The sequence below is a fragment of the Hesperophylax consimilis genome, chromosome 28, assembly GCF_061612785.1.
Source record: "Hesperophylax consimilis isolate HC1 chromosome 28, BYU_Hcon_1.0, whole genome shotgun sequence".
Taxonomy (NCBI): domain Eukaryota; kingdom Metazoa; phylum Arthropoda; class Insecta; order Trichoptera; family Limnephilidae; genus Hesperophylax; species Hesperophylax consimilis.
In genome coordinates, this window is record NC_142863.1 from 16,902,331 (window position 1) to 16,913,554 (window position 11,224).

At 34.3% G+C, this 11,224-nt stretch overlaps 1 protein-coding gene across 1 annotated transcript; it reads right to left on the reverse strand.

Moving 5' to 3' along the window:
• Positions 1–724: 724 nt before the first annotated feature.
• Vha13 (V-type proton ATPase subunit Vha13) lies at positions 725–9,899 on the reverse strand. The gene is made up of 4 exons (XM_089648821.1): positions 9,735–9,899; positions 8,998–9,098; positions 7,903–8,001; positions 725–2,084 (listed from the first exon to the last, which is right to left on the reverse strand). Exons 1-4 carry the CDS (start codon positions 9,814–9,816, stop codon positions 2,013–2,015), a joined length of 354 nt encoding a protein of 117 aa, XP_089504947.1. The 5' UTR covers positions 9,817–9,899; the 3' UTR covers positions 725–2,012.
• Positions 9,900–11,224: the final 1,325 nt, after the last annotated feature.

Genomic DNA, 11,224 nt, shown 5'->3' on the forward strand with positions numbered 1-11,224 from the left:
CAAAACGACCAAAATGTTTCCACTATAAAATGTCTTCCAGTGCATTTGTTATATTACAATTAAATTTACGATACCGACCAATTTCCATTCCGTTAGTAACAAAACAGTCAAAGTTAAATTCACTGTCAATGTAATGTCCTGTGATAGCAATGTAGTCCTGGATGTCAACCTGTCTGTCGTGACGCAAACACTTAAAACGTTAGCAGATACAATATCTTTAATTTTAGATATGCTTTTATGATGCAAAGCAGGTATCATGGCAGAAGATATTGTCTTGCTACTGGGAAGATCATAAGCTGGAATCCATTTTATTAACTTTCTAAACCCCTTGTCCTCGACGATGAGAAATGGCTTTGTCAAAGGTGTGTCCTGGCTCAAACGTTGGTCAGGCCGAATCAAGCTAATAATGTGATGCAGCGACAAATGACAAGCCTCGTAACCGAACACATTTTTTTTAAATACACTATTGCCAGAGTAGTCAACCATTAAGACATAATAGACTGATTGGAGAGAGAAAGCCAAATAACAATTTAAAATAAAATCTTTTATTTCACACTAATACTGTACATAAATAATAACTTGCGCTCAAATCGACCAATTAGTATGAGAATGGTTCCCCATCTCTGCAAACCAAAATAACATGGTTTTCCAACAAAAATAAAATGGTTTCTCACAACTACCAACATCAACTATGTACTTGATAGTGTAAATCAAACGACAACAATAAACAATCATGAATTTAATTTCAAAGTACATACATTCGGCCAAACATGGTAATGAGTAACAAGGAATATATACGTGGAATGATAAATACATCAAAATTTATATTAAAAAGAAAATAAACTAACTTACGACGGTATGGATCCCAAACTCGGAAATTAACAGCTTTTTCATGATTTATATAAATCAGCGCCCTTGAGGTGATTTCTCACGAAAACGGCGCTATATAAATTAGCCAAATATTATGTGTATATCACGCAAGAATCCCATTGACTTTTAGCCAGGGTTCTATTGCAACCCGAAACGACCTCAATTGTTTGAGGCATTGAAAATTAGAAACCATTTAAATTATGTATAATAATTTCAAGCCGTAAATTTCGAGTAAGGAAATTGATTTCGACAAGCTTACAAAATTGCACCATGCCTTTAAAACAAAAATTACAATATATTCCTACCCATTTATTTTAACATTATTCTAGTGTAACATTCTACCTTTAAATTTGAACACAGATGAAATTCATAAATATTTTATTTATTAATTATGTAGAACATTTTATTTGTGAACAGCGTATTTTAACAAACTGGTTATAATATATTTTAACAATACAAAGGCGTTTAAGTTAATAGTTAAAACAATAACTCACCAAACATTAGGCTTAAATAATAGTAAATGAACTCTGATCAGAAACAAGATTACAATACTCATAAACTCGAGAGAAGATTAACAATTACTTGATAGTTTCACGAAGTTCAAAATCTTGTACGTTAGCATTAATATGTGGATTTTCAAAACAAAATAAGTGACAATAAGAAATAAAAAAAATTGCACACCTAATTTGAATCGATCATCTAATATTGTCAGCGTCTTCTAGATGGTAAACAATAGCAGGGATAATTTGGAATAATATTTACATGTGTATCGGGATTTTATATTTACACACGGATGACCAACCGTAGCGACAAGATGACCACGTGATTTAACACAACGCAGACTGTTCAGTATGCCAACGTTATGTAGATGTTAAATGAACATTATGTAAACTTTATGTAGACAATATGTCAACAAGATGACAAAGTTGTATCAACACTATGCAAACATGACGTAGATAGGATGTAAACGTTATGTAAGCATGATGTGCCACGTTTGGAGGTCATTTAATAGCCTGATGATTGGAGCGGGCCCCCTTGATGCGAGTGTACCGGGGACGGGAGTACAGGAGCGGCCAGGAGGTGTTGGTTGGTTGGTAACACCCCGTGACAGGCCGCCGGGTGGCGTTGGAGTGGGGGGGAGATTACCCGACGCGGAAGTTGATGTGGAGCTCGGGTTTGATCTCGTACACCAGCTTCAGAATCTCCATGACCACCTGGAATTGAAGAATTACATTTGTAAATACAATAATATATATTACGCACTTCTTAAAACCTGTCAGCCAATTGAGTACACCTGCAGAAAAACAGCGTTATCACAATAACGCTGTTTTGTGCAAAGCCATTAAAATAACACGTCATATACCCAACTATGTACACATCAAAAATCGATTTTAAAATATAGTCGGTACCGCGTGTGCTCTTTTCCGTACAAGAGTTAGGTCTAGTCAATTTGAAACTGACGGTTGGTGCAGTCTGCGCTTGGAATTTTTGATTGGCTGGAAAATTAAAAGCAGTTTTGTCCGATCATTAATGAAAATGATCCTGATAAACTCAGCAGTGAAACTAACACCTAAACTGATTTTATAGAAACACAACGTTAAGAAAAAGCAAATTAATGTTGATTTATGGGAAAGTGGGGTTATTTTTCTGTTTTTGTTTTACCTTTATTCACTTACTTTACTCAAAACTTTAAAATAAATTGATAAAGAAAACATGAAAGTGTTGTCCATAAGTTGAAATACCTTATTTATTGTTTTTGTGTTTAATTCGTAGAACTCCATTTAATTTTTTTATAAATTTAATTTAGATTAAATTTGATAATATTATTATTAAGTTCTGCAAGTGTTTTAGTTTTTTATTATTGTGACAGCTGTTTCGGCTTACAAGGCCATTTTCAAACTGTGGTTAGTCCACATTGAGACGACGTTTTTATACTATTTCAAATTTAAATTTTGAAGGTGCATACATTGATTTATTACTGGTTACACCGATGACATGATCTATTGTTGGTTAAACCAATCTATGTTTTCCCCTCAGTAAATGGTAATGGGTTCTTAATTATTTACTAATGACTTTATTGCTATGAATTATTTGGGTGCATTATACTGCTTGGGTTTTGTGAAAATACTAAGAAGTGGTGAGTAAATTATTTTCCGTACTTTATTAATTAGTGTTAAATTTGGGTCATTCGTTCGTTTATTGATTTCTAATTGTTCAAGTAAATTTAATCTACCGGTAAATAACAAAAATATAGAAAAATTTGCATGTCTCGAATTCCTCGGCCCAATATCTGAAAAAATTGCAAAAGAAATTAAAAAATGTGGTTTAAATATAGCTTTTCGAACAAACAATAATTTAGGAACAAGCCTTAAAAACTCTAAAAGTAAAATCCCTATACTCAACAACAGTGGCATATATGAATTAAAATGTGACCACGCCGATTGTAACGCCACTTACATCGGACAAACGGGGAGGGCATTCTCAACTAGATTCCAAGAACATATACGATGTTATAATAATAAAAACACATCCTCAAAATTCGCAGAACATCTCTTGGTGAATAATCATACCCCACTTAACAACAAGGGTCCTAAACCATTGCATATAGAAAAAAAGGGCATTAGATTAAATTTACTTGAACAATTAGAAATCAATAAACGAACGAATGACCCAAATTTAACACTAATTAATAAAGTACGGAAAATAATTTACTCACCACTTCTTAGTATTTTCACAAAACCCAAGCAGTATAATGCACCCAAATAATTCATAGCAATAAAGTCATTAGTAAATAATTAAGAACCCATTACCATTTACTGAGGGGAAAACATAGATTGGTTTAACCAACAATAGATCATGTCATCGGTGTAACCAGTAATAAATCAATGTATGCACCTTCAAAATTTAAATTTGAAATAGTATAAAAACGTCGTCTCAATGTGGACTAACCACAGTTTGAAAATGGCCTTGTAAGCCGAAACAGCTGTCACAATAATAAAAAACTAAAACACTTGCAGAACTTAATAATAATATTATCAAATTTAATCTAAATTAAATTTATAAAAAAAAAAAAAAAAAAAAAAAAAAATTGAAATACCTTATTGCATATAAATTTATGTGACTTTTAATGTGTAAATGCTAACTACGGTCAAATGAAATGTTTAACTGTCAATATCTCAGAGCAGACTTTTTCATATAACATTGATTTTCTGCAGGTAAGCGCAAATACAGTCATTAATAATAATAATAATATTTGGCTAATTTATACAGCGCCGTTTTTGTGAGAAGTCCTGCGCAAATTTTTTAATTTGTTTTAAAATGTTTATTACGGTCCGCCTATCGGTATTTGCTCATACCTGCTTTCTTTAAATACGTCCGACATCTCTCGCTCGTTTGCATATAGGAGTTGAGTGGGCGCGGAACGGAGAAAGAGATTCGAATCGGGTTTCACGTCCATAAAAACCCTCATTCCAGGAATTGAATTATTTCAATAACAAATAATTTACTATTCTTTTGTTGAAATACCGATGTAAACGAAAGGCGCGAAAATAAATATTAAAAAACAGACTTGCATTACGATTCGACAATTATGTACATGTAGTTGGGACCTTTATAAAGAGATTCGTAAATAATATTAACCCAATCGCTGCCATTTACGCGTATCGGCGTACGAACGATCCGTGCCACAACTGCCATCTACGCCGTATCACGTAAATCGCCAGTATGAATGTTTCGAAGATGATATTTCTAAGTTCTAACGGTAGATGGGGCTAAATATTATTTTGTAAAATATTATGAACTGTTTCTTTGCGACATCTCTGGTAAAATATGATAATTTTAATTGTTTATACTACGAAAAACAGCATCCAAAAAAGGTCAACAGATTTCTTGACGCAGTCGTTTGAATCTCCCGCCATCGCAGCGTCGTGTGTGTGGATATCACGTGGTTCTTATTACGTTCTCTGTGGTGTGGTTCTAAAAGTTTTTTTAATATTCGGCGGAAATGTGGACTTGAGTTTTTATTCCCGAATTGAGAATTTAGTTTGCGTATTTTTTTTTAATTTAGTTCGATATTTCTTTTCGTGTGTACTTTTATAAAATCATTTTTGAAACTTTATTTTTAATATCCCTAAATATGTCAAGACGCGATCTCAATGAAGAAGAGATAAGAGAATTCGTCCTCGATATTGACTCTGAAATTGAGGAAAGTGATGATGACTCAGATATTATAACGCAACTTAGTGACAATGAAGATGAGCCTATGGAGACTGAAGTTACCCAAAGAACTTCGTCAGGAAATTGGACTGTGAATTCCGGAAATTTTAAACCAATCATCCATCAATTTAATGATTTTCCATCTGGAATAATCGCGACCCCATTATTATCAGAAAATTCCCCGGAAATAAATTTTTTTGAACACTTTCTAAATACAAATATAATGGCCGAAATTGTCAAGGAGACAAACAAATATTATCAAGCGACTATTAGAAATAAAGTTATTTCTGAACATTCACGGCTTCGCAGGTGGAAAGATACATCAGTTAATGAACTCTACATATTTATTGCAGTGACAATGCTAATGACCAGAAATAAGCACCACACGATAGAAGAGCACTGGTCAAAAGATCCCCTTCTGACAAGTAATATATTTGGCAAGACGATGGCAAGAAATCGTTACCAGATATTGCTGAGTATGCTGCATATGTCAGACCCTGATTCTCAAATTGCTGGTGACAAATTAAATAAAATTAAACTTCTGGTCAATCACACTCGAAAAATGTTCAAAGAAACAATGGTGCCATACGAAAATCTTTGCATTGACGAGAGTATTATAGAGTTCAAAGGACGTCTTAAGTTTAAACAATATATTCCATCCAAACGCCATCGGTTTGGAATAAAAATGTTTATTTTGTGCGACTCGAAGACAGGTTATATTTTAGATATAATTATTTACTGTGGAGATGGGACGGATGTCACTGACAATCAATGTCTTGGGGCTTCAGGAGCTGTTGTCACCACTATGTTAAATGACTACCTCGGTAAAGGCCACAAATTATATGTAGATAATTGGTACACTAGTCCAATATTATTTAAATTTTTGCATGACCACCAAACTAACGCATGTGGAACGGTGCGAAAAAACCGTAAAAACATGCCAAAATTCAACAAATTGAAGAAAGGGGAAATTACTTCTCAGTATTCCGATTCACTGATGGCATTAAAATGGCACGACAAAAGAGAAATTCACATGTTAACGACGCTTCATGATGATAAAGTTTCTCCAACTGGGAAAATAAATTTTAGAACTGGAGAAGTAGTTTCGAAGCCAAATTGTATTCAAGATTATAATAAAAACATGGGCTTAGTAGATAAAGCGGATATGATGATAACTAGTGTAAATTCGCTTAGAAAATCAATTAAGTGGTACAAAAAAGTTTTCTTTCATTTAATCGATTTATTTTTACTGAATTCGTACATTATGCACAAAACCGTTACTTCCAAAAACATTACTTTTCCTGATTTCCAATTATATGTGATAAGACAATTATTAGAAAAATATCATACTACATCGCACCCTGAAGTTGGTCCATGTACGTCACAAGATGTGCCATTACGGTTATCTGCCAAAATGCTAGTAAAACATATGCCGATACCTATACCCGCAAAGGAAAAAACCCAAAAACCTTATAAAAACTGTTATGTTTGTTCTAACACTAAACTTAGACCAAAAACAAGAAAAGCGACGAAGTACATGTGTGGCGAATGTAACGTACCGTTATGTGTTTGGCCATGCTCAACAATATTCCACGAGAAAAAAGAATATTAATTTTAAATCTTTAAACATTGTGTAAATAAAATGTAGTACAATTTAGTGCAATATCAAATATAAAATGTGAAAAAAGTTGGAGAATCGTTGCCGACTCGATACAATCCATAATGACATGTGAGTGTTTATCTTATATCTCTTTGTTTATTTGTGTTAGTGAGTCAGCACTATGGCGGTTCACCGCACTCAATTATTCTGTCGGTGTTTATTATTTATGTCGAAAATACATAACGGGACACACTCGAGGATTCAAATATCTTATCAAGTATGTACCAAAGATATCAGTAATGAGCATCTAGTATAAACAAAGCCCTCAATGGCAATGGGAATGCCGTAAAGATTAATTTAATTGAGAACTTAAAAAAGGCTGAAATAGCTTGGCGTGTGATAGTTGACAGAGTATATTGCTTGGGCAGGCATTGGGTTAATATAAAAACATTGAATAATTCCGTCATTTCTGCCATTGAAATGAGGCCGGCGCAAAAGGTAGAACTACCCTTCCCGGCCTTAAGCGTCAATCGACCGAACGGGTAGAACTACCTTTCCCGGCCAAAGTGTGTTGTTAACACAGGCCGTGCTGTAGAAAATTAACTGATAGTTAAAGAGACCTGTTTTCGGACTTTTGCACTGGGTTTAGCATGGTTTGGTACGAATCTTTGCTGCTAACCTATACCAATTTGTATAGAGCCGTATTTGTGAAAAAATCACCTCAAGGGCATATATATACTAACCCGGTGCAAAAGACGGAAAACAAGTCTCTTTGACTTGTCAGTTCATTTTCTAGAGCACGGCCTGTATTAATAAAGATGGCGATGATTTCAGTAATATACAAAATGAAAAAAATCTCGCTGTTCATCGATCTGTCACCATTATTCTATTGAATCGTGTTTGAAGACTTTAAAATGGAGTTTGCAATTTCAAACTAATGGAACTTTCTTCCCAGTACATTTAAGTCAACGAAAGAAAATTGGGTTACTTTAGTTTTCCCATCAAGAAATTGTGAGAAATATGTTTTTTGTTTAGAAGAAAGGCAAACATTCCCGAGTTACGAATAAACTGACACACAGAAGATGCTGCTAGCAATGATGGAGCACTTACTTAACTAGCAGAGGAATTGAAAGCTCGATGCCTGGGTGAGAACTAGACACATTTGTCAACTCGGCCACTAAAGGATCAAATTTATTGTATTTGTTGAATGAGCATACCTGGTCCTTGTGCACAGCCACCGCCTTGTTCATCTCCTCGATCTTAACCTTGGTCTCTTGCTCAATGCGGGCGGCCACATCCTCACGGGATCCCATATGCTGGAGAGAAAATAATATTATGTATTATAGCATCATACGGTGTTGCCACCACAGAGAGAAAGTGTGGCAAGTGGGAAAAAAGGGCAAATATTTATTTTTGTTATTTGTTTTTGGGTTGTTATGCCGTGTTGTGCTAACTCCTTCTTTAGCCAACGTTTCGGACAGCATTGCAGTGTCCATCATCAGGGCAGATATGTTATTTATTGTTATTTCTAAATAACACATCTGCAACAAATAACAAAAATACTTTTGGCCGTGAAAATCTTAAATCATATTTGGCAAATATATAGAATAAATTCGCGGTAAATGTAAAAAAAAAAAAACTTAACGAATGCGCCATTACACAAATTAAATATAATAGTTTAAATGCTTCAAAACCACATATTGACATACCACTTACTACACAAGTCATTTACGATAAAAAATTGAGAGGTTACAGAGGAGATATCGGTAAAAAGTTATGGTAATAGTCAATTTCAGTAAATCATTTAAGATAATTTTGAATATGGAATTTCTGTTATTACATAAAATAAATAGTCACAGAACGGTTTAGAACTTGTAGGAATATGGTTTTAATTAAAATAGATAAAAGAAATAGCCTAAAAACCTATGGTTCAATAATATGACAGATGACCGCCATACTAATGGCGTAAAATATTAATTTAGATTTTAACATATTATTAGTATTATATTACACTATTTTCCATATCGGACAACTGAAATAGTCGTTTCTTCTCGTTATTAAGTTGAATCAAAAGTTTGTTTTTTAAAAAAATGCTTAAAGAGTGACCGGATAACTAGACAAAATGACAATTCAACAAACCTTTAAAAAGTGATATAAAGTCATGAAAAAAACTAGGTTGAATAGGTAAGGTTTATATAATACTTTTTTTCATCGCATTGACTTTATCACTTTTGAAAGGTGTGTTGGATAGTCTTTGTGTTGAGTTATCATGGAACTGTAAAAGTTTACCTTACAAATAATCTTAATCTTACCTTGGCCTCAAATTCTGTGAACTGCTTCACTCTTTCTTTCCTGTACTTCTCAATCTCCTCCTGGGCCTCTTCCTTGGCCTCCTTCAACCTGCGGGCTTTGCCTACAAACCAAATACACACAATGATCACTGAATACAATTAAATCACACCCAAACATATACTGAAAACTCTTTTCCAATGACTCGGACTTCAGCAAGAATTATAAATAATAATAATAGGCTCCGGGTGATTCAAGACATTTTGTAAATAAATTCTCTAAATTACGTTAAATTCAGTCACAAGATTGGATTTTAGATAACAGTGCGTCGTAGGCAGTAGGAAAAAAAAACGAAATGTCAAAAGACAGCTTGAGAAAGTGTTACTTGCCTATTGCATGAAATTAAAAATAATATCAAACTATATTGAATAAATCTATTCGAGATACCAATTTACCCAGTTTCCTAAGTTAGGCATGCAAATAACTACAACCCCACAGGGTTTATATTCTTGTTGATTTGAAATAAACTTCAAAGAATGTCAAGGGTCATAGGAAATAAAAGAAAAAATGACAAACTTTGGTGTTTTCATCAAAATCTGTACAATAAACATTGCTTAGACATATTTTAAAGACAGTTATCAGTAATTGTGGTTCTGGTAAGGGTTTTAAACACCAAAAAATGAAAATGAAAGGGGTTACACCCAAAAAGTTTCAGAGACAAGTAAAAAAATGTTATTCGTGCAAAATGGTTGTTACTTACGCTTTCTTGCCTCCGATACTTTCTCGGCAGCTCGCTTTTCAGCGGCCAGGAGCTGCTGGATTCCCTGAGTTTGGCTAGCCATTTCGGAAAATTGGACAAGAAGAACCCGCTGTGAGCAAAATTCTAATCAATAGATTTTTAGACAAGTGACCAAGTCATATGACCGGGACGTTGTGTTTTCTACCGCCAGAGCGCTGCGGTCCAATCAGGCGCTCATTGAGAAGCAGGCCACTTAGTAAGAATGTACTTTATTTACAGACCAATTTATTTAGTGGTTCCAATAATAGTGTGTCTTTTTTTACTCATTTTCTATTTTAAAAACAAGCCGTTTCTTTTAAATCCTGTCACTGGCTGCGTGTAATACTAAATAGGTAGGTACTCCAAATATTATTTTTTAAATGTCATTTTAATTTTGTAAATTGAAAAATAGGGGTTTAAAGTTACTATAATATAACTATTCTGAAATATAAAGCGATAAGATCCCCAACTTATTTATAAACATAAACCACTCAGATCCCCATGTGAGTGATTTATTTATGCTGGGGATGCTGTACGCAGTGCGAAGGAATTTGTTTAGAATTTAAAAAAAGAAGTAGCAAACCTATATCTTCTGCATTGTAAAGAATTGCAAGAGTTGGTAGATCGTTCCAAAACCGAGCCTTTAGACTAAATAATGAATAATAAGTAATTTACAAAAATATTTCGCTTTCTCATTCCATTAGTTGGTGAAATCAACCAAGAACTATTCACGTATGAGGAAAAACCACTGAGGGGTGTTTTAAAGTTTTTTGTTGCCTCAGATCAAAAATAATTGTGACCTTTTGGAACAATGTATTTATTAAGAAAAAACCTGAGGATAACCATACTCAGGGCCGGCCCTGTGCAGGCTCAATTGGACAGTCCGCTCCGGGCACCGACTTGCCAAGGCGCTGTTTGGCTCAGGGCCGACCCCAGTTACAATCGTGACCAAAATGGCTTATTAAAATAATAAAGAAATGTCATATTTGTTTTATAAAATAATTTTCCACAATATACCTACCTACCTGTTGATCTTACATTCAATAGAATGGCATTCAAATACAACCATCTTATTTTACTGAACCATTAAAATGGCCACCATCTTGTTGAAATGGAACATACAAACAAATTTACAGACAGCCAAATGGTCAAGTTAAAACAGGACTTAGCTACGTTCAGTCAATAATACAATTACCAAATAAGGTTTTGAGCATGTCCAGTATTACGCAGGCGCAATTGGAATAGGCCACACCAGGCGGTGCATTACTGAGGTGCCGTACCGTTAAATCTATCTACTAGCCAACTGCACTTGCCTACCTTAGCACTTGTCCACACGCATAGCGTCCATACATTAAATTTACAAAATCATTGTTGACATGATTTTTTTGTTGTGCAGGAATTGAAACCGCAACCTCGCGACTGGAAATGAAATGCGTAAACCACTACCACTATGCGGACCATGATAATTTAGC